The 24,926-nt window shown below is 45.1% G+C and overlaps 1 protein-coding gene across 1 annotated transcript in view; it reads left to right on the forward strand.

The window, feature by feature from the left end:
- Nucleotides 1-24,926, forward strand: part of gbf1 (golgi brefeldin A resistant guanine nucleotide exchange factor 1) — a 580,908-nt gene that overhangs the window by 53,990 nt on the left and 501,992 nt on the right. The window contains 1 exon segment of the mRNA XM_034185226.1: nucleotides 9,020-9,123. Coding sequence (XP_034041117.1) covers nucleotides 9,028-9,123 — 96 coding nt within the window. The 5' untranslated portion in view covers nucleotides 9,020-9,027.

Raw genomic sequence — 24,926 nt, forward strand, 5'->3', positions numbered from 1 at the left:
AAGTACATATGAAGAGTTCAGATGCAAAACCCAGTATCTCCAAAACCATAAATTTTTAGTTGAGGCCAACATGTACTTGGCTGTCAAGGGGACCATCAGTGTGCAAAATATGAAAGAATATGTTTTCATTTTATTGATGAAAGTCTGTGCATTTCCACATATGGTTTCCTTTAAATTTCCATTTTCAACTGCATTTTTCACCATTTAAAAAAAAAAAAAAAAGTACTTAACTGGGTTTTGCGTCTGAACTCTTCATATGCTTTAGCATGAGGCAGGTATCACTGAAAGAAGACAGATTGTTTTATGACAGTAAGGTTTCCACATACCCCAACATACAAAAAATAGAAAATGAAAATTGATGAAATTAGGTTGCTGTAGTGGCCCCGAAATGCTTCTAAAATGCTCAAACTTGCCCCTGCCCCTGGACCCCGCTGGGAGCATACAGTGGCCCCAGGGCCCCCGCCGATTTTCAGAGTTTTTTCTTTGCCCATTCTCATCCCTGAAACAGAGATGAGATGCACAGGGCAGACTGTGCATCTCATCAACTTTTTCACATAACCTTTGTGTAAAAGATGATGAGCAGTTCCTGGGCAAGTTGAATGTCCTGAGGTGTCTGAGAAAATACACCCTCTACTGTGCCTTTTTCCTGATTGAGTCTCTGTGAGAGGTCCACTTCAGATCTTGGGAGATGGATCCCAAGAACTGGAAAGTGTCCACAATGTTGTTGAGGATGGGGGGAGGGAGGAGTGATGGTGGGTTTCTCCTGAAGTCCACTATTATCTCCACAGTCTTGAGCAGGTCCACTCCAGATTGTTCTGACCACACCAGAGGACCAACTGTTCCACGTCCTCTCTGTGTGCAGCCTCATCACCATCCTGGATGAGACCAGTGATGGTGGTATCATCCACAAAATTCAGGAGTTTAACAGAAGAAGTTCCCTGAGGTGCAGTGGTTTGTATAGAGGGACACGAGCAGTGGGGAGAGTACACACCCATGAGGGGTGCCGGTGCTGATTGTCCATGTGCTGGATGTGATGCTCCCCAGCCTCACCTGCTGTGTCCTATCCATCAAGAAGATGGAGATCCACTGACAGGTGGGAGCTGGAACAGAGAGGTTGGAGAGTTTATTTGGTGGAGAATGTCGGGGATGATGGTGTTGAACACTGACCTCAAGTCCGTGAACACGATCCTCGTCTATGTCCCTGCAGAGTCTAGGTGCTGCAGGATGTAATGCAGTCCTATGTTGACTGCATCCTCAACAGATGTCCAACAGATGTCCTGTGATGTCACTCAGGTGGCTCAGCACCAGCCATTCAAAAGACTTCAAGACTACAGATGTCAGGGCATCGGGCTTGTAGTCATTTAGCCCTGTTATGGAAGGTTTTGTTGGGACTAGATAAGAGTGGAGCATTTGGAGCAGAAAGGGGGCCTCGCACAGTGTCCAGAGACCTGTTGAAAATCTTTATGAAGATAAGAGCAAGTGATCATCACATGCTCTGTAGGTGCCCTGACACTTGCACGACTTTGATCTATGCACTTGCACGCACATCATCGTGACACTCCCAACTGCTTTGTTCTCAGCTGGACCCCGGGCTTTGTTCCACTGGCTGCTACGTGTTGTGCACTGGAAGCGGCGTATATAAAACAATTATTTTGTAACAGATTAATCATTTTTTTCTCGAGTTGGCTGTTGAAAATCCTCTAATCTCTTCCGGAATCACAGCGGACTGTTCCAACATGGAGCTTTTCTCGCTGTGCATGCTTTGAACGAGGTTGGAGAAAACATTTGGCATGGTCTAAAAAGGTAATTATTTGTCATGTTTACATTGTAATAGTTTGGTAAAACAGTTGTATGTTGTGATCGATTTTTAACATGCGCTATAATCATCAGTTGAGCTGCGCTGTGATGCGGCTGACGCAGTCACTCACGCGCTTCACTTCTTAGTTGAATTGACGAGCTGCGCGTGCCATCTCAAGGCACCATCAAACATCAACGTGCATCAGCACGTAGTGTTGGCAGGTAGATCGCGCATCATTCACAGACATTTTACTTTTGTTGCACGACTTTGATGCGTGAGAGATTTATTTTTTTTTTTGAATCGAATCAAATCAATTTTATTTATATAGTGCCAAATCACAACAAACAGTTGCCCCAAGCGCTTTATATTGTAAGCAAAAGCCATACAATAGTTACGAAAAACCCCAACGGTCAAAACGACGCCCTGTGAGGCAAGCACTTGGCGACAGTGGGAAGGAAAAACTCCCTTTTAACAGGAAGAAACCTCCAGCAAACCAGGCTCAGGGAGGGGCAGTCTTCTGCTGGACTGGTTGGGGCTGAGGGGAGAGAATCAGTAAAAAGACATGCTGTGGAGGGGAGGCAGAGATCAATCACTAATGATTAATGCAGAGTGGTGCATACAGAGCAAAAAGAGAAAGAACACTCAGTGCATCATGGGAACCCCCCAGCAGTCTAAGTTTATAGCAGCATACACTAAGGATGGTTCAGGGTCCCCTGATCCAGCCCGCACTACAAGCTTTAGCAAAAAGGAAGTTTTAAGCTCTAATCTTAAATGTAGAGAGGTGGTCTGTCTCCCTATCCGAATTGGGAGCTGGTTTCCACAGGAGAGGAGCCTGAAAGCTGAAGCCTGAAAGCTGCTCCCATTCTACTCTTAAAAACCCTAGGAACTACAAGTAAGCCTGCAGTCTGAGAGCAAAGCGCTCTATTGGGGTGATAAGTAAGAAGAAGAATTTTAAATTCTATTCTAGAATTAACAGGAAGCCAATGAAGAGAGGCCAATATGGGCGAAATATGCTCTCTCCTTCTAGTCCCGTCAGTACTACTAGCTGCAGCATTTTGATTAACTGAAGGCTTTTCAGGAACTTTTAGGACAACCTGATAATATGAATTACAATAGTCCCAGCCTAGAAGAAATAAATGCATGAATTAGTTTTTCAGCATCACTCTGAGAACAAGACCTTTCTAATTTTAGAGATATTGCGCAAATGCAAAAAGCAGTCCTACATATTTGCTTATATGCGCATTGAAGGACATATCCTGATCAAAAATGACTCCAAGATTTCTCACAGTATTACTAGAGTCAGGGTAATGCCATCCAGAGTAATGACCTGGTTAGACACCATGTTTCTAAGATTTGTGGGGCCAAGTACAATAACTTCAGTTTTATCTGAATTTAAAGCCGGAATTAGAGGTCATCCATGTCTTTATGTCTGTAAGACATTCCTGCAGTTTAACTAACTGGTGTGTGTCCTCTGGCTTCATGGATCGATAAAGCTGGGTATCATCTGCGTAACAATGAAAATTTAGCAATGCCTTTCTAATAATACTGCCTAAGGGAAGCTGTATAAAGTGAATAAAATTGGTCCTAGCACAGAACCTTGTGGAACTCCATAATTAACCTTAGTCTGTGAAGACGATTCCCTATTTACATGAACAATTTGTGAATCTATTAGATAAATATGATTCAAACCACCGCAGCGCAGTGCCTTTAATACCTATGGCATGCTCTAATCTCTGTAATAAAATTTTTTTATCAACAGTATGAAAAGCAGCACTGAGGTCTAACAGGACAAGCACAGAGATGAGTCCACTGTCTGAGGCCATAAGAGAAGATCATTTTGTAACCTTCACTAAGGCTGTTCTGTACTATGATGAATTCTAAAACCTGACTGAAATCTTCAAATAGACCATTCCTCTGCAGATGATCAGGTTAGCTGTTTACAACTACCCTTTCAAGAATTTTTGAGAGAAAGGAAGGTGGGATTGCCTATAATTAGCTAGATAGCTGGGTCAAGTGATGTTTTTTAAGTAATGGTTTAATTACTGCCACCTTAAAGCCTGTGGTACATAGCCAACTAATAAAGATAGATTGATCATATTTAAGATCGAAGCATTAATTAATGGTAGGGCTTCCTTGAGTAGCCTGGTAGGAATGGGGTCTAATAGACATGTTGATGGTTTGGAGGAAGTAACTAATGAAAATAATTCAGACAGAACAATCGGAGAAAACATTTCAAAATTTTCTTTGCGCACTTGCACCCGGCGGCGCACATTTCACGTTCAGTCTACACGGTTCACAGTGAGTTTACTCACCAGTACGACACACTGCGCATGGGTGCGTGAATCAGAGTCTGCAAGTGGCAGGGGGCCGTTAGACATGAGGGAGAGACACCATCAGATACTGGAGCCTTCTTGATCTTTTGTCTGTGTAACTGCTGGCACTTTGCAGCTTGTTAGTGCAGGTGGGGGGGAAGGGGTGTCCGGAGGGGGGCAGGTAATCCATTGCTGTTGGGGTGGGCCTCTTTCAAATCTTGCATAAAACATGTTCAGCTCCTCAGCCAGTCAGGGTTTTTCCACAGCTAGGGGGATGGTCTCCTGTAGCTGGTGGCACGCTAAAAACCTTTCCACAGTGTCGCAGGATCGTTGGCTGAGAATTGGTTTTTCAGGCTATCAGAACACCTCCTCTTTGCCACTCTGATGTCCTTTGTCCGTGTGTTTCTGGCCTTCTTATACAGGAGCCTAACACCACTTCTGTAGGCCTCCTCCGTGGCCTGGTGGAGCTGCCTCAGTTTCCCAGTAAACAAAGGTTTGTTGCTATGTGTGCGGAAAGTTTTGGTCTGCACACACAGGTCCTTACAAAAACTGATGCAGTGTCCCAAAGTTCATGAATGTCTTGTAGATGTAGCTTCAAAGACGCTCCAGTCTGTGCAGTCAAAACAGGCCTGTAGCTCCTGCCTCAATTCATCTGTACACTTCTTTACCAGCTTCACTACAGGCTAGGGATGCACCAATCCACATTTTTTCACTTCCGATCCCGATATCTCAATTTGGATATCTGCTGATACTATTGCGATATGAGAGCTCTGTTTGCTTTAATAATATTATCATTGTTGATTTTATATGACGATGTTTTGTACCACCAGTTATACAGCTTCATGATAAAGTGGGATAGAGGAGGATTTTCTTAAGAAGAAGACTTGAAAGTTCAGCTTCAATTTGCCAGAAATATGTAAGCATAGGTTTGTTTTGGTGAAATAATTAAGTACTTTTATTTATTTTTGGTGGTTTCCTGTGGCATTTTGGAGATGCAGAAATGCACTCCTTCCTCAAAACAGTACTTGTACGCAATTTTTGGGGCGCCCCTATGAAAAAAAAAATCAAATTAGTCAAGTCTTGATTGATGAAAAATGGCAGGTCTTGAAAAAAAAGCATAGACTTTATAGAGGAAAAAACGGCACTCTCTCCCACTTTCTGTCTGTCTCTCTCACAGTTCAATTTAAATGAAGGTTTGACATGGGAAACATACGTTTACATTGTCAAAGCAAGTGTTGGAGCAAAAAATAAAAATTAAGTCCTCTCTTTCTTTCTCTCTCTGTCTCTCTCCCTCCCAATCTTCAATTTCAGTGGAGCTTTATTGACATGGGAAACATGTTTACATTGTCAAAGCAAGTGTTAGAGCAAAAAAAAAAAAAAGTCCTCTCTCTTTCTCTCTCTCCCCCCTTTCATGCGCCCTCATTTCCTTTTAATTTCAGTGGCGCTTTATTGAGATGGGAATCATACGTTTACATTGCCAGAGCAAGTGTTACATAGAGCAAAAAAATAAAAATTAGGAAGATGTGCCAGATTCTGGATCAAGATTTCACTTTATATACACTTTGAAGGATTACGTCAGAACTACTTCATGGATCATCAGATTTTCACCACAGATAGATATTAGGGCATGGAACATGGACTCCACTGAAACTTTGGAGGTGATCCGGATTCTGGATCAAGATTTCACTTTGTATAGGATTTGAATGATTACTTCAAAACTACTTAACGGATTCTCACAAAATTTGCACCACAGATAGAATGAATGAATTCATTCGGCACACGGACTCAACAATAACAAAAACTAATAAATCAGAGAATATCAACAGCTAGATATTAGGGCATGGAAGACTTGGGTCACTGTTTTTAAGGTGGTCATGAAATTTAATTGCTCTCTTTTGAACTTTAATAATTAGAGGGTATTGTCCTAATTCTGCTCTGCATGCACTGTTCGGTGTTTTCCGTTGGACATACAGGAAGGATTTGCAGAATTCTGCATGCAGAGTCTCAATTTGGTGTTTGTCCCATTTTGTAAAATCTTGGTTGGCGAGCAGGCCCCAGACCTTGCGACCATAAATAGAAATGGGTTCTAGGACGGAGTCCAATATTTTCCAGATTTGAATTGGGATGTCTACTTTGATGTTCTTTTTGATGGCATAAAAAGCCTTTCTTGCCTTGTTTCTCAGATCATTTACAGCTTTGTTGGAATTGCCTGTGGTGCTGGTGTTTATTCCAATGTACATGTAGTTTTTTTATGTGTTCTAGGACTGTCTTATCCAGGAAGAAATTTTATTTGTGTGACTGGAGGCTGGGTCCTTTTTGGAATATCAGAATTTTTGTCTTGGTTAGATTCACTGTCAAGGCCCAGATTTGGGAGAATTTGTGTAGAAGGTCATGTTGTTGTCGTAGTCCTTCTTTGGTTGGAGACAGCAACACCAGGTCATCTTCCAAAAATAGGCATTTGATTAATGATTTTGCCAATTCGTTGATGTATATGTTGAAGAGGGTTGGGCTCAAACTGCATCCCTGTCTATAGCCCCGGTCACACGGCACTAACGGACACCGAAGCCAAAACAAGAAATCTGGACTTATGTTGACTTTCGGAGTTTTTATACTGTTTTATTGTTTGCCTATAGTGTTTTTGGTTTGATATGTTTCTTAACTTCTTTCTGAGATTTTTACATTCGTTGTCAAACAATTTGTCATGGTATTGATTGTTTTTGGCTTTTTTGTTTGGGGCTTTTAAGTTTGCTAGGGATGCTGACAGGTCAAATATGTTGAGGTTTTCTACTGCCTTGTTTACATCTTCACTCTTATGTTCAAATGTGTTTTTTTTTTTTTTTTTTTTTTTTTTTTTTTCTTTCCAGAAACTGGTCTATAAACAATTGGATGTGTTGCTGCTTAATGCCGTTTTGGTATGTTTCTGTACAATTTTCTTTCCATTTGTATTGTGTTTTGATAGTGTGTTGTTTGGCTTATTGTGAAACCTCCAGATTTGGTGTTTATCTGTTCAGGTAGAGTGTGGTTTTACTGTCTTCTGATAGGGGTGTTAGTGGGCTGACTGTGAACGCTCTGAGAGACACTAGGCTGAGGTCAGTGATGAAGTAATCTACTGTGCAGTCACCCAGAGATGAGCTGTACGTGTATTTGCTGTAGGACTCTCCTCTGACTCTACCGTTGACTATGAACAGACCCAGAGAAACATAATGCTTCTCTGGAAAGTGCTATATAAATGCAGTCCATTTATAATGTTGCACATCTGCCAAGGTTTGAGTTTTCCTGCAAACAAACTGTTTGTTGCTGTAGGATTCTTATGCATTCGTTTGCTGCATTGCTTTTTATGATACAATACGCAACCACGAGAGTTAAATTTTTATTCATATTCATTTAACATATTATCCATTGTAATTTTATTTTAAAGAATGAATATTTTTGTAGTTTTATGTACATTTTGGTGAACAGCTTTTGGACTGGAAGGTGACTTGTCACTTTTAATAATTCCACTGTACAGATGTTTTGTCATTTTATTTTGTTCTATGGAGTTTGGAAGCAAAAGATATGTGTGTGGATCTGAATCGGGTTGGGGCACACAAAAAAATATTCTAATCTACAAAAGAGGAGGCTATCCAGAAAAATTCTGGCAACCACTGGTCAACTGTTTATTCGGCCCACCCCTCCAAGCAAGGAGTAGACCTTACCCCCCAATAAGCAAGAACATTGCCAACTGTGTTACCATTGTTGCCAATGTTCTCGGCAAGGTACAAACTCCCTTGATGGTTCTTGTGTATATTGCAAGCAGACCAGAATCAGTGGGGTGACCATCTGCTTTGGCTGTACCAGTGAACCCAGTGACCCATCATTCCAGTTGTCACAGCAGGTCCTGGATAATGTTGCTGTTCATGATTTTGCTGAGCGAGACATTGCACTTATCAAGGATTATAATCCAATCTTAACGAAGGATGAACAGCAGCTCCAGTACCTGCTACAAGTTGTTGAGTGGCAGTGACGTCAGTTCCCGGAGTTGAAGAAAATCTGATCCAAACGCCACTCCCCATGATTTCGGCAAACTCCAGACGAGCTGCCATGTGCCTTTTACTAAGGAGTGGCTTCCGTCCAGCCACTGTACCATACAGAGCCTGATTGTTGGATTGCTGCAGAGATTGTTGTCCTTCTGGAAGGTTCTCCTCTCTCCACAGAGGAATGCTGGAGCTCTGACAGAGTGACCATCTCATTCTTGCTCACCGTCCCTTCTTCTCCTTTTGCTCAGTTTAGACTTTTTCCATTTATGGGTGATGGAGACCACTGTGCTCACTGGAACCTTCAGAGTAGCAGAAATGTTTCTGTGCCCTTTCCCAGATTTGTGCCTCAAGACAATCCTGTCTTGGAGGTCTGCAGACAATTCCTTTGACTTCATGCTTGGTTTGTGCTCTGACATGCACTGTTAACTGTGGGACCTTGTATGTAGACAGGTGTGTGTCTTTCCAAATCACGTCCAGTCAACTGAATTTACTCCAGGTGGACTCAGTTGAAGCTGTAGAAAAATCTCAAGGATGATCAGTGGAAACACGATGCACCTGAGCTCAATTTTAAGCTTCATGGTAAAGGCTGTGAATACTTCTGTACATGTGATTCCTTGTTGTTGTTGTTTTTTTTTTTAATAAGCTAGCAAAAATCTCAATTTTTTTTCACATTGTGGTTATGGGGTATTGTGTGTAGAATTTTGAGTGAAAAATTAATTTCATCCATTTTGGAATAAGGCTGTAACATAAGAAAATGTGGTAGAAGTGAAGCGCTGTAAATACTTTCTCAATGCACTGTATATAAAATTCAGTAATCATTGAATAAATTGTCATTCACATTTTACAATATACATTTTTCTGACAAAACCATCAATACACTCTTCTTTTCCCAGGGGACAGGATGGTTGACAAGAATATCTACATCGTCCAAGGTGAGATTAGTACCGTAGTTGGTGCTATCAAGAGGAACTCGAGGTGGAATACACACACGCCGCTGGTAAGTTACAAATTATATGTAATGATATCTTTGATTATTTGACTTGACCACACAATGGTCAGAGTAATCTCTGTTCAGCCTATGCTTATGAACATTGTGTTTGCTGTTGTCAGTGCCTCTACGAAGCAGCTTATGGACTTGAGAGACATTTAAGCCATGATGAGGAAATAACATGATGAGGAAATGAGCTAGTAGAATTGAATAACAGGCTGAGGTGTGAAGTTCAGCATAACAAATTTGAGAAAGACCAGATGGAGCAAAAAAATGTTTGTAAAACATTTTAAACATGTTAGTAAAACATAAAAAAAACAAATGAGGTCATAATGTGAAGAATATTTCCATAGTTTGCATTGTAATCTGAGAAATGCAAAAAAGAGTAATCTTAAAGAGTACTGGAATGTTGTTAATAACTCTGATAAGAACATGTCCGATAATGGGAAGGTTCCACTTGGTGTGTTCTTTGAACATTTCAGTAAACTTAAGTTTTAGCGAAGATGTTTCTCAAATTAATAATCCTTTTGAGTTGGGAGAAATTCTTGAATTGGTTAAAAAAAAAAAAAAGGCTTTGGGTTCTGAAAATATCATTAATGAATTTCTGAAGAACTGTTTGGAGTATGTTGGTCATTATTATCACTATTATCACCGAGGCGTTGCTAGGCCGGTACAGGTATCGTAGATTTACGTCGATGCTACCTGGCTATACCTGCCCGCTGTGCATAAACAAATGACATAATAGCACGCGCGCAGCCCAAGAACTGTCCGCAGGGGAAATAAAAAAAAAAACTGTCTGCAGAGGAAAAGATAAAAAGGCGAGAAGTGTGTGTTGGTCCCAAAATGGATATTCCGGATGATTTTCTCATGGATAGTACGACAATGAATAGCAGCTAAAGCAGCCAGCTTGATGAGGATGCACTGCCAAGTTTGGAGAGCAGCGTGCGCCAGCGACATTAACTCAGGCGAATATCTGTCATTTTGGGCACACGGGGCATGAACGTCAGGCCTCTGAAAATGCATACCGCCCTCCAAAAGCATGTTATTTGCATTATTATTGTTTGCTTATTCAATATCCTTCTTTTTTTTAACTTTGCAGTATTCAATTAACAAACACACAACTATCAAACATAGACACTAGGCATGTGAATCTCATCACTGACAACGATACACTACCAGCGATATAGTACATGTAGCGATACATGAAAATTCAGTAAGGTATACATGACAGTTCAGTTTAAATCAGTTTGCCTGCACGTTTCCGTGTATTGTTTCCTTCTTTGAGTTTTTTTTTTTTTTTTTTTTAATAAATCAGTCTTTGGTTTTTAATTTTTACACACACACACAAAAACAGATAACGCAAATTTAAAATAACCCTCCCACCCCTTCTACACCAGGGTAATTTTGGGTTACAGTTTTTTTATTTTTTTTTATTTTGGTTGTAATAAACTGGGATCATCAGCTTCATATTGAGAGCTCCATATTCACACTCTCTCACTAACGGGAAAACACTCTTATCAAGGAAAAAAATAGTCAGTCTAAGAGTATGACTTGTGAACCGGGAAGGAAAATGAGTATGCTCTTGAGGTAGGATTGCGAAAGCGCTACACATCAGCTACATCCCAAGTTTTTAGAAAGGAGTTGATTGTATGAGCAGACTTGGTCAGATTAATCTTCACCACAGCACTATGGTTGAGCGATGAATGAACACAGTTCATATCGCCACCTATCAGAAGACTGATCTTATGTTTGACAAATTTGAGAAGAGGGAGTTAAAAAGGGGGGGAGGGGGGGGGCTATTGTCCCAGTTTGGTGCGTAGACTGAGACTAAGGAGATTGCATAATTTAATTTAATAATTTACCTACTACAACAGTATAACGTCCAGCCGTGTCTGAGTGGACACTAGACGCTGTAAATTGTACCTGCTGTCCAATTATGATGGCTGCTTTCCTGGATTTATATTGGGAATTGGATTGAAACACCTGACCGGACCATTTTTTACTCAAGGCCTGGTCATACGGCACAGGACGATAGCTAAACGAAAGAGGAAAAAAAATCACAAATCGTCGAGAAAAAGTGGACGAAGGAGCCTGCACATCTCCCATTACCGAAAAGCCTGTGCAGTCCAGAGTGCATAAAAGGATTAAACAAATCCAATACTAATAAAAGAAAAATGAAGCAAAGGGCGACCTTGATGCTTTTGAACAAAATCAAAACAAAACATTCATGATGACGTGAATTGACAGCGGGTATCGGACCGAGCGCCAGCCTGTGATTAAGTCTGCAGAACCTGCAGGCACTAGATCTGGTTGTCGGTCAATATAGGTTTGTCTTCACAACAACATGTGCCGCACACGCACCTCCAAGCTGGAATGTCCGTGCGCACACGCATGTTCTGTCCTCCACGTCTTTGATGCTAACTTTTATCTGGTCCAGATCAGCACGGAGGGCTGTGGTGCCGCTTGCCACCTCTGCCCTCGCCCTCACCGCCTGTAGTTCATCCTTAATAAAACCAAGTATCATTCATTTAAGGCTTTATGACCTCTGAGATACTGGATTTAATTGATGCCAGAATGTCTGCCTTCAGCATCGAGAGGTCTGTCTCTGTGGATTTCGGTGATGGCGGCGCTGAATCTTTAGCATTAACCTCCAAGGGAGCGTCAGGCTTAGGGGCTGCAGATCCCGTATATTTATATTTTCTCACACTTGTTGCCATTATGCAGGGGAAAAAAAGGGACGACACAGTAGAGTTAAATAACAAAGTGGTAGGTGTAAAATGTAAACAAACAAACAAAAAACACTGTATATTAGTAAAAATGGGAGATCACGCTAAACATGGCCTACTCTTCCTCCCCAAGAGTTTGGTGTTTAGATTTGTTCAACAAAGTTAAAAAAGAAAACAAAATCTTAACACTTTTCTTTATAGAAGTTTTGTAACTTCAGAAATGCAATAGAAAACAACTACAAATCAGAAAAAGTTGGGACTACATGTAAAATGAAGATAAAAATAAATATAACTCAATGATAAAATACCCTTGGCCGTATGAGCCTTGTGTTCTTTATAATTTGCAATCGATTAATTAATTATTAAGATCTTGTCTTACATACAATTTGTAGATGTTCAGTGAAGCCCCTGTGTTAATCAGTCAATCAAAAACAATATGTATGTTTTGACAGCATCTGCAGGAGGCTTTGCGTGTGTGTGTGTGTGTGTGTGTGTGTGTACATGAGCTTTTGACAAAAGCGGAACTTATCCAAATCAAGGAACATTTGTAGAACACCCTCTGTGCATATGCTGGTATTAATGAGACAAATTTAACTCCATAGGAAGTTAGTTTTGAGTTAGCAAAATGTGTTATCAGGTTACAACAAGAGCGTTTTCAGTTTTAGAAATGTTTATTTCTCGCAAGCTTTTACATAATATATGACAAAGAGGATATATTTACACACAAATGGAAACAGAGCTTTGCAGGTAGCTACCAGCCTGTGATATCACCATGCTAACATCTGTGAAATAAATTCGGAGGCGTTATTAGGTTCCAAAAACGGCATTTTTGGTTTTAGAAGTGTTTATTTCTCACTAGCTTTTACATAACATAACATATGAGAGACATGCACATAAACACAAAGCAAAGCAGTTGCGAAGCGACCAGCCACTGATGTCATGGTGCAGCTCCACTTTGATTGGCTGTCATCCCCTGCCACTCAAAAACAAACAAAAAAAATTAAAGCAGAACAGATTCAGAATGTGACTTTCTCACCTCTTAAAATATGTCAAGGTTAGCAATCTTTGAACTTGTCCAAGTTCTGTGCCCCAAGAACGTTCCCTGTGAATTTGAAGACTGGCAGTAATAGAACTGGACTTATGCTGAACACGGACGGACAGACAACCAGACAGACGGATGGATGCCAGGTCTTCGCAATACCCGATGGTCATATGTTGGCCTCGGGTAAAAATGATGTACTATTCCCAGTTTCAACCATTCACACTCACAGAAGCCAAAAATTCTTCCAGAGTTGTGTCTTGGTGGCTTCCTTCACTCGTCTCCTTCCAGCATGGTCATTTAGTTTTTGAGAACTGCCTACCTGACACACATTTACCATAATGCTGTGGTGGGCACAGCTAACCAAAAAGTTTGCTTTGATAACCGCTAATCCACTAAATAAAAAGTTAACTTTTATAATGAGAAACTGCTAAAATATTTAGTGGAAGTTACAGATAACTGCTAAGTTTTAGTATTGACTCAGGGCGCAGTCAGCTAAGCCAGTTTTGAGTTTAAGCACCGCAAGTGCTGCTGGGTAAATTCAAAGGTGATCACAAAACCAAAAACAAACAAAAAGCCAGAGCTTCCGTCTTTGTGCACCCGGCCTGCCGCTACAAAAAAAGAAGCATCTTATACTTTCAACATGCATCCACTCAGACAGTGGGCAGGAGACAAGGGCAAAACAACTTTCACTCATGGTTTCATTTAAAACCAAGTAATTTATTGAAATTAACAGCAATTATGTCATTTTTACAAAGTGAAAATATGATATTGCACATATTTTGTAAAGTAATTAACTAATTCCTGAAGGTTTGAGTGTTAAATAGACACACATGAGGAACGGCATTATGGGAAAATTCAAATGATCTACTCTCATCACTCCCCCCCTCCCCCACCAAAATGCAGAGAACACTGACATCTACTGGATGGGAGTGTGAATAGACCAACTGTAATTTGTGTGTGGGATTGAGGTTTCAAATCCCGCAAAATTTCAGAGTTCACATTGAGACTGTCTGATCAGGCTGCAATTTAACCGCTGCACTGCACATGAACAACTGCATTAACATCCCAACATAAAACTTTGTATATTGTGCCTAAAACTCTTGTGAATATATTCGCCCTATTGAGATATCCCATAATCCCTTGCGCGCCCGAGAGTCACTGCAGACAAAACATAGAGAATCCACAAGACAACAATTGTAAATTAACATTATACTACCAAAATGTAATTTTTGTATGCTTTTCATTACGTTACTAAGAGACTGCATGCGTGAGACCCTGAAAATTTGCTAAAATAAATATTCCAAATAATCCATTTCTGCTACTTTGAACCTACTTGGAATATAATAAATGCAAAACGTATTTCAGACATTTTATATACAGGTGCTGCTCATATAATTAAAATATCATGAAAAAGTTGATTTCAGTAATTCCATTCAAAAAGTGAAACTTGTGTATTATATTCATTCATTACACACAGACTGATATATTTCAAGTAGGGGTGTAACCATACACAAAAATCACAGTTCGGTACGTACCTCGTTTTTGAGGTCACGGTTCAGTTCATTTTTGGTACAGTACGGGAACAAACTGCAAAACCTAATTTTGCTTGTTGTTTAAACCAACAATTTATTATAGCATTATACAAACAGGAAAATAAAATAATTCCAAAGTGCTGCATGGTAGTAAGTTAAATAAAATGTTCTCAAATCAACAACAAATATGTCAGTTGATGCTGTCAATTGATTTCCTGAAAACTGCGCTCCTCATATGTGAATTCTCTCTCACACACGCGCGCACACACAGTGTAAATATCAGTTATCAAGTTGTTCACCAATGAAAATGGCTTTATACACCCCGAAGAAAACATACACCCTGAGGCCGATTGAATACATCTGCATGATGTGATGATTAATGGTATGCCGAGGCTCTAACCTTCCAAATACTTGGCACCGCTACCTTGGACCAGGAGGACCAGTAACAAAATTGGTGCTACTGGTCCTGGTCAGTAGGCTCCAGAAATATTTCTCTAACCCTGAAAGTTATTTATAATCTATCTAACAATGCCAAATCATGTGTTAAAAATGAAGCTTTTTGTCGGAGTACTTTACATGTAATATTGGTGTCAGACAGGGTAAAAATCTTTCACCTATTCGTCTGTTATTTATATGATTTTGAAGGTAGACCGAGTAAATATCTTCGGGGCCTAGAACTATTGTCTAATGATTTTTAATTTTTTTTAAAATGATGTGGAAATCTTTTTAAAATTGTATGTGCTCTTACAACCCCAATTCCAATGAAGAATTGTATATATGGATAGCAATTATCATGGGAGTGTTTGCTGAAGAGAGGTAAAGTTAGAAATGTTCTGTTCTTTTATTTTGGTGCTGAGGAAGTTGGAATATGTAGTGATTGTGCATGTATGCATGTCTGGGAACAGTCTTCAACGACAATGGCAGTTTTTCTAAAATAAATAGGTGAACCAGGCCAGGCTTTCATTATTTACTTTTAAATCTAAGGCACTCAATTTTTAACTTTCTATTGATGTACAGTGTGACTTTTCTGATCTGTTCAGTTCTAGACCCATTGCTGCTTTCTCTGGATGCACCCCTGTTTTCCCTCCTGCCCTCAGGAAGATGGTACCGTAGCCCAAATTGGTAAACGCGCAGATTCAGGGACAGGTTTTACCCAACCGCCATAAGACGGTTAAATACAAATCGATGATAGAAAGAACTGTGCATTGTAGAGTGTAGGATATAGAATATACTGTAGCATCTAGTAGCGACTTTATCCTTGTAGCGGCTTCATATGTGCATTGTCCCGTGTCCTTTATCTATTTCTTGTATGTTGTGTATATACAGAGACCGCTATCGATAGTAGTTTTTTTTTTTTGTTTTTTTTTTTTAAACCTGTTTATCACTGTCATGCACATTGGACTGGTATTCTGTGCTTTATTCTATTTTTATCTATTTGAGCAATGCATCGATATTTCATTTCTTTAGAGAATTGATGTTTTTACTGACTGGCAATAAAATTGAGTCTAAGTAAAGGTGCACTGATATGTGCATGATTCATGCACTTGCACGCTCATCGTCGTGATGATCCCACCCGCTGTTTTCCCAGCTGCTACCATGTGCAAAACTGAGGCCTGTTTAATTGCTGTGTGGAGTTGGTTGTCAAAAAGTGTGGATACTTACTTGAAAAATGTTCATTTTAACTGGTTTGGTATTTGAAAAATGTTGCTGCCTCAAGGCGCTTCACACAAGTAAGAACTAACCTTACCAACCTCTAGAGCAAGCACACAGGCAACAGCGGTAAGAAAAAGCACCCTCTGATAATTTGAGGAAGAAAGAGCAAGCAGACCAGGCTCAAAGGGGTGACCTTCTGTTTCGGCCATGCTACAGACAGTTTGACAATACAAATATACAGGAAATTTTTGTCTTTTGTTTCTGTTTGCCCCTGTGTGAATGACTTATTTGTTCCTCTCCTGCTCCTGCTCAGCCCTCTGTGCACCTGTTCTGACAGTAAGGCACCAGGCTGCACGGTCCTCTGCACATTCATGCTGCACATTTTTATATCCTTCTTGCAGACATCCTTGAAGCGCAGGCGTGGTAGACCAGCAAAGTGAGTGCTCTCTGCCAGCTCACCATACAGTGGAGCGTTAGGAATGCGTCCTGGATCCATTCTTCTGACGTGGCCAAGCCAACGATGGCGCCTTTCGCAAGAATGGTCATGTTGGCGTGTACCAAGACCTCTATGTTGGGCACCTTGTCCTGCCATTGGATGTGCAGAATTTGTCTAAGGCACCTCAAATGGTAGCTGTTGAGCTTTTTCTCATGTCTAGCGTAGGCGGTCCATGCAACGCTACCGTAGAGGAGTGTGCTGAGCGCACATGTCGAGTAGACATGCACTTTTGTCTTCTCAGTGAGGCTGTAGTTGTTCCAAACTCTGTGGCTTAGTCTTGCCATAACTGCTGCTGCCTTTGCAATCCTGCTGTTCATCTCTGCATCAGTGGAGAGTGAGTTTGAGATGGACTTCCAGGCTGTACCCATCAATGTCAATGTTAGGGGGAACAACTGTGCCCTGTGCCATGACGTTTGTCTTCAGACTGATGGTCAGTCCGAACTCCTTGCAGGAATGAGAGGCGATTAACAAGCTGCTGCAGACTGTCTTCAGAGTGTGATGTCAAGGCTGCTTTGTCTGCAAAGACCATCTGACGGATAAGTACCTCCACAACCTTGGTCTTGGTGCAAAGTTGGGCGATGTTGAAGAGCTTGCCATCAGCCCTGGTGTGATTGTACACTCCCTCACTGCAGTCCTTCAAGGCGTACTGGAGGAGCATGGAGAAGAAGATTCCAAAGTGTGTCGGCGCAAGGACACACCCCTGTTTCACCCCACTACTAACTGGGAAGGCCTCTGATGTTGTTCCATTGAAGCATACTGTACTGTGCATGTTCTCATGGAATGAAGAGACCACTGCGAGGAGTTGTGGGTGACAGCCAATCTTCTGCAGGAGTCTGAAGAGTCCAGGTCGATGAAGGCGATGTAGTGGCAATTGCTGCTCTTGACACTTCTCCTGCAGCTGATGTATTGAAAAGATCATGTCCGCGGTAGACCTCCCAGCTTAAAAGCCACACTGGGACTCTGGGTAAACATGCAAGGCCAAGGTCTGTAGATGCACTAAGGCAACACGGGCGAAGGCCCTCCCAACAGTGCTGAGAAGGGAGATGCCTCGATAATTATTGCAGTCGCTTCTGTCTCCTTTGTTCTTATACAAGGTGACGATGCTCGCATCTCACATGTCCTTAGGAATGTGTCCCTGTTCCCACCAGAGGCAGAAAAGATTGTGCAGGTGTTTTAACAGCGCAGGTTTCCCACTCTTTAAGACTTCTGATGGGATGCTGTCACTCCCTGGGGCCTTCTCACTAGCAAGGCAGAAGGTGGCTTTTCCAAGCTCTTCCGTGGTTGGTGGCGTGTCTTCCAGATCTGGGATGTCCTTGAGGGCTGTGACTGTAACATTGTTCTGGGTTGTGTACAGCTCGAGATAGTACTCAACTTAGTGCTGCAGCTGCTTCCGCTGGTCTGTGATGACTTTGCCTGTCTTTGACTTGAGTGGGACAGACTTGGAGGTGGACGAGCTTGTTGCCTTCTTGATGCCCTCATATATGCCTCTTGCATCCGCAGTGTCGGCAGCTGTCTGTATACTGCTGCAGAGGTTCAGCCAGTATGAGTTGGCACAGTGGCAGGCGATTTGCTTGGCTTTTCTTTTGGCAGCTTTGAGGGCTTCTAATGTGCTGGGACTGGGTGCTGCCTTGTTTGCCAGGGGGGCTGTTGAGGAAAAAAAGTAGCTTATGAGCACTGTATCATGAAATTAGTCACGCATTTCCTTACATATTTGTTTGTCCATCTCTTAACAAAAAAACGTGAAAAATACTTAAGTCATTATTATATCATACTGAATCCCCTGAAATTCAGTGAACTGTTTAACAGAAAAAGCCTGAAAAAACTTGACAGACTCAGTAAGTTTGTAAAACTTATTGAAAAATTAAGCACATTTTCCTGTCCCTAGCTAAACTAATTCTCCTCTTTCAAAGTTTTATGTTGCTTTTTTAATTTGGTACAATAATTTATGTAAGCAGGGGTGGTGGCCAAGTGGTTAATGCGCTTGGTTTCAGTTTAGCAGGCTCCGGGTTCAAATCCCACCCCTGCCACATTTCTCCAGGTAATGTGGAGTTGCGTCAGGAAGGGCAACCGGCGTAAAACCTGTGCCAATTCAACATGCAGATCCACCTTGGATTTGCTGTGGTGACCCCGAGTGCAAACAAGGGAGCAGCCGAAGGGACTTACAATTTATCTAAGTTATCTTAATTATCCCACCTCACACCACTGCTTGGAAAGACTCCAGCCCAGAGTAACTGAGTATAGAAAGTGGATGGCTGGATGTCTTAATTATGTTGTGAAAGTGTAGGAACACGGACCCACAACAGGGGGCGCAAATGAACGGACAATGGAGGAATCAAATAACACTGTTTTTACTGTTGTGAAAAAGGCACAACAAATACAACCGATTACAATATGGAGATTGAGTCTTATTACAACGGTGTCGTGTGGGCAGGCTCGACGATAGGAGACATCTGTCCAAGTCAAACCGGAACCAACCCGATTTCCTCTGCCACCGAACCCCGGGAATACTGGAGCCGCCAAGTCCCGAATTCCCAGGTGGCCACTGCCTCCGCTCGTCGGATCCGGTACTGCTGGCAGGAAACAGAAACAGTCAGGTGTGGATGCGGCTGCACCCAGCAACACGGAGAGTGGAGAGTCCACCTCCACCTCTCGTCAACAACAATCAAGAAATGTAGGAAGGTGAGTACTTATCCTACTTCGTCCAATACGGTCTTCAGCTGACCTAAGCACAAGCAACACAGTATTAATTCTCAGAATAATACAACTGGCTGAGTTCGTTACCTCTTTGGTAAGGCGATATCTCGGCAAATGAGGTGGAGATGCCGTCCTGCTGATATACCTCCTTATTGATTGGGATCAGCTGTCTCCAGTGATGGGTGACAGCTGTCATCCTGGCTGCTCCCGTAAGGCGGCAGCGCCCTCCGGTGCCTGGAGCCCGCACTCCAGGCAGGGCGCCCTCTAGTGGTGGTGGGCCAACAGTACCTCCTCTTCAGCGGCCCACACAACAGGACCCCCCCCCCCCCCCCCCCCCCCCTCAACGGGCGCCTCCTGGCGCACGACCGGGTTTGTCAGGGTGGCGACGGTAGAAGTCGGCCAGGAGGGCCGGGTCCAGGATGAAGCCCTTCTTCACCCAGGAGCGTTCTTCGGGGCCGTACCCCTCCCAGTCCACCAGATACTGAAAACCCCGGCCCATCCGTCGGACGTCGAGGAGCCGGCGCACGGTCCAAGCCGGCTCTCCGTTGATGATCCGGGCAGGAGGTGGCGCCGGACCCGGAGTGCAGAGGGGTGAGGTGTGATGGGGTTTAATCCTGGAGACGTGGAATACTGGATGAATCCACAGTGAGGCCGGAAGCTGGAGCCTCACTGCGGCGGGATTGATGACCTTGAGTATCTTATATGGGCCGATGTATCGTTCTTGCAGTTTTGGGGAGTCCACTTGAAGGGGAATGTCCTTGGTGGACAACCACACTTCCTGCCCAGGACGATACGTGGGAGCCGGGGCCCGCCGCCGGTCTGCATGGTTCTTCGCCCTCGTCCGGGCCCTTAACAAAGCAGAACGGGCGGTACGCCACACCCGACGGCACTTCCGTAGGTGGGCCTGGACCGAGGGCACACCGACCTCCCCCTCAACCACCGGAAACAACGGGGGTTGATACCCCAAGCACACCTCGAAAGGGGAGAGGCCGGTGGCTGATGACACTTGGCTGTTGTGGGCGTACTCGATCCAGGCCAGGTGGGTACTCCAGGCCGTCGGGTGCGCGGCTGTCACACAGCGTTGGCCCGTTGGCCCGTTCTGCTTGTCCGTTGGTCTGGGGGTGATACCCGGACGAGAGACTGACCGTGGCCCCCAGTTCCCGGCAAAAGCTCCTCCAAACATGCGAGGAGAACTGGGGACCGCGATCGGAGACGATGTCTGATGGTATCCCATGCAGACGGACGACGTGGTGGACTAGGAGGTCCGCTGTCTCCTGGGCCGTTGGTAGCTTCGGGAGGGCCACGAAGTGGGCCGCCTTGGAGAATCGGTCCACTATCGTGAGGATGACGGTGTTTCCCTGGGACGGCGGGAGACCCGTGACAAAATCCAGGCCGATGTGAGACCAGGGGCGATGAGGCACGGGCAGCGGCTGTAGCAATCCCGATGTCTTGCGGTGGTCGGCCTTGCCCCTGGCGCAGGTGGTACAGGCCTGGATGTAACCCCGGACGTCGGCCTCCAGGGACGCCCACCAGAAGCGCTGCCGGACGACTGCCATGGTTCTTCGCACCCCAGGATGACAGGAGAGCTTCGAACCATGACAGAAGTCCAGAACTGCAGCCCTGGCTTCTGGTGGGACGTAGAGTTTGTTCTTCGGTCCGGTTCCGAGGTCCGGGTCTCGTGTCAGGGCCTCCCGGACGGTCTTCTCCACGTCCCAGGTGAGGGCGGCCATGATAGCGGACTCCGGGATGATGGGATCCGGGGGATCCGACGACTCCATTTTGACCTCATCTTCATGTACCCGGGACAAAGCATCCGATCTTTGATTTTTGGTCCCGGGACGGTAGGTGATCCGGAAGTCAAAACGGCCGAAGAACAGTGACCAGCGGGCTTGCCTGGGATTCAGCCGCTTGGCGGTCCTGATATACTCCAGGTTCCGGTGGTCAGTGAAAACCGTGAATGGCACGGACGTTCCCTCCAACAGATGTCTCCACTCCTCAAGAGCCTCTTTCACCGCAAGGAGCTCTCGATTGCCGACGTCATAGTTCCGTTCGGCTGGGGTCAACCTGCAGGAAAAATAGGCACACGGGTGAAGGACCTTATCGGTCTTCCCGCTCTGGGACAGCACGGCTCCTATCCCTGAGTCCGAGGCGTCCACTTCAACCACTAACTGGCGACTAGGATCGGGCTGCACCAGAACAGGTGCAGACGAGAAGCGCCGTTTCAACTCCTTGAACGCGGCTTCGCAACGATCCGACCAGGTGAAGGGGACTTTTGGTGAGGTCAGGGCTGTCAGGGGGCTAACTACCTGACTGTAGCCCTTGATGAACCTCCTGTAGAAATTAGCAAAGCCTAGGAACTGTTGCAACTTCCTACGGCTTGTGGGTTGGGGCCAGTCTCTCACCGCCGCAACCTTGGCTGGATCAGGAGCGACGGAGTTGGAGGAGATAATGAACCCCAAGAAGGACAAAGACGTGCGGTGGAACTCACACTTCTCGCCCTTCACAAACAGCCGGTTCTCCAACAACCGCTGCAGGACCTGACGTACATGCTGGACATGGGTCTCAGGGTCCGGAGAAAAGATGAGTATATCGTCTAGATATACGAAGACGAACCGGTGCAGGAAATCCCGCAAGACATCGTTAACCAACGCTTGGAAAGTCGCGGGAGCGTTTGTGAGACCGAACGGCATGACCAGGTACTCAAAGTGACCTAAGGGGGTGTTAAATGCCGTCTTCCACTCGTCTCCCTTCCGGATCCGAACCAGGTGGTACGCATTTCTAAGATCGAGCTTGGTGAAAATCTGGGCTCCATGCAGGGGTGTGAACACTGAATCCAACAGGGGCAACGGGTATCGGTTGCGAACCGTGATCTCGTTCAACCCCCTATAATCAATGCATGGACGAAGTCCGCCATCTTTTTTGCCCACAAAAAAGAAACCTGCGCCCATCGGGGAGGTGGAATTCCGGATCAACCCGGCAGCTAACGAGTCCCGGATGTAGGTCTCCATTGATTCGCGCTCAGGCCGTGAGAGGTTGTACAGCCTACTGGACGGGAACTCACTGCCCGGAACCAAATCAATGGCACAATCATACGGACGGTGGGGGGGAAGAGTGAGAGCCAGATCCTTGCTGAACACGTCGACAAGGTCGTGGTACTCCACCGGCACCGTCCCCAGATTGGGCGGGACTCTGACCTCCTCCTTAGCTTGGGAGCCGGGAGGAACTGAGGAACCTAGACACACCCGATGGCAGGTCTCGCTCCACTGAACCACTACCCCGGACGGCCAATCAATCCGGGGATTGTGCTTCAACATCCAGGGAAAACCTAAAACCACACGGGAGGTGGCCTGAGTCACAAAAAACTCGGTCACCTCCCGGTGATTTCCTGACACCACCAGAGTTACAGGTGGTGTCTTATGCGTGATCGGAGGGAGTAGGGAGCCATCTAGTGCCCGAACCTGTACCGGCGAGGTAAGCGCCACCAGAGGGAGCCCTATCTCCCTGGCCCATCTGCTGTCCAACAGATTCCCCTCAGAGCCCGTGTCCACCAGTGCTGGGGCCTTCAGGGTTGAGTCCTCATAAAGGATCGTGACTGGGAGTCGTGTGGCAATGTGAGTGTGTCCCACGTGAATGTCTCGGCCCACCCCTAGCCCAGTGTCTAGGGGCGGGGCGTTGGAGTTGAACCGCTCGGGGCAGTCCCTCATGTGGTGCTCTATCGCACCACAAACAAAACAAGCTCCGTGGGCCCGTCTCCTCTGTGCGTCTGGTGCCCTAAATGTTGCCCTACTCGTGTCCATAGCTTCGTCAGCAGGGGGAGCTGTGGCCCCACGGAGCACAGGGGCCGTGGAGCGTGGGGAAGGCGGAGCGCGGTCGGAACCGGAAGGGAGAGGGACGGCGCGTGCCCGGCCACGCCCTTTGTCTCGTTCCCGCCGACGTTCTTCTAACCGGTTGTCTAACCGTATGACAAGATCGATGAGCCCATCTAAATCCCGCGGTTCGTCCTTAGCCACCAGGTGCTCCTTAAGAACCAACGACAGTCCGTTTACAAAGGCGGCGCGGAGGGCAGCGCTATTCCAGCCGGACCTCGCAGCCGCGATGCGGAAGTCGACTGCATAGGCAGCTGCGCTCCGACGCCCCTGTCTCATCGACAGTAGCACAGTTGAAGCGGTTTCTCCTCTATTGGGGTGATCGAACACGGTTCTGAGCTCCCTCACAAACCCATCATATGTCTGAAGGAGCCGTGACTTTTGCTCCCAGAGCGCTGTAGCCCAAGCGCGTGCCTCGCTGCGAAGCAGGTTTATTACATAAGCTACCTTGCTAGCATCTGTCGCGTACATAACGACGCTGTGCGAAGACGAGCGAACACTGCATAAGGAAATCCGCGCACGTCTCCACACAGCCTCCGTACGGCTCTGGGGGGCCTATGTATGCTTCCGGGGAAGGTGGGAGGGGTCGTTGAACGACCAGTGGAACGTCAATGTTACGCACAGGGTCTACGGGAGGGAGAGCCGCAGCGGCGCCCAGAGGGCGCGCTTCCACCTGCGCGGCGAGAGCCTCCAACCTGCGGTTCAGGAGGACGTTCTGCTCGGTCATTAAATCTAACCGAGTCGTGAAAGCGGTGAGGATCCGCTGCAACTCACCGATTACCCCTCCTGCGGACGCCTGCGCGTCCTGTTCTTCCATTGGCCGTTCAACAGCCGGTTGACGCCCCTCGGGATCCATGACGTTGGCCGAGATATCCTGTTGTGAAAGTGTAGGAACACGGACCCACAACAGGGGGCGCAAATGAACGGACAATGGAGGAATCAAATAACACTGTTTTTACTGTTGTGAAAAAGGCACAACAAATACAACCGATTACAATATGGAGATTGAGTCTTATTACAACGGTGTCGTGTGGGCAGGCTCGACGATAGGAGACGTCTGTCCAAGTCGAACCGGAACCAACCCGATTTCCTCTGCCACCGAACCCCGGGAATACTGGAGCTGCCAAGTCCCGAATTCCCAGGTGGCCACTGCCTCCGCTCGTCGGATCCGGTACTGCTGGCAGGAAACAGAAACAGTCAGGTGTGGATGCGGCTGCACCCAGCAACACGGAGAGTGGAGAGTCCACCTCCACCTCTCGTCAACAACAATCAAGAAATGTAGGAAGGTGAGTACTTATCCTACTTCGTCCAATACGGTCTTCAGCTGACCTAAGCACAAGCAACACAGTATTAATTCTCAGAATAATACAACTGGCTGAGTTCCTTACCTCTTTGGTAAGGCGATATCTCGGCAAATGAGGTGGAGATGCCGTCCTGCTGATATACCTCCTTATTGATTGGGATCAGCTGTCTCCAGTGATGGGTGACAGCTGTCATCCTGGCTGCTCCCGTAAGGCGGCAGCGCCCTCCGGTGCCTGGAGCCCGCACTCCAGGCAGGGCGCCCTCTAGTGGTGGTGGGCCAGCAGTACCTCCTCTTCAGCGGCCCACACAACAAATTATCTTCTTTAATGAGCATTTTGGTGCTTGGTTCATGCAATTCCTTATTTGATGTATATTTTGTAAATAATAGCTTTAAATTTGCAGTTCCACCTTACCATATGCATAGTTTATTCCATGTACTTTCATACCACAGGAGGGGTCTCTAGAGTTAACAAAGAATAAATAAAGAACTCTACATTTGTG

The sequence above is a fragment of the Thalassophryne amazonica genome, chromosome 13 (genome assembly GCF_902500255.1).
Source record: "Thalassophryne amazonica chromosome 13, fThaAma1.1, whole genome shotgun sequence".
NCBI classification, from domain to species: Eukaryota; Metazoa; Chordata; class Actinopteri; order Batrachoidiformes; family Batrachoididae; genus Thalassophryne; species Thalassophryne amazonica.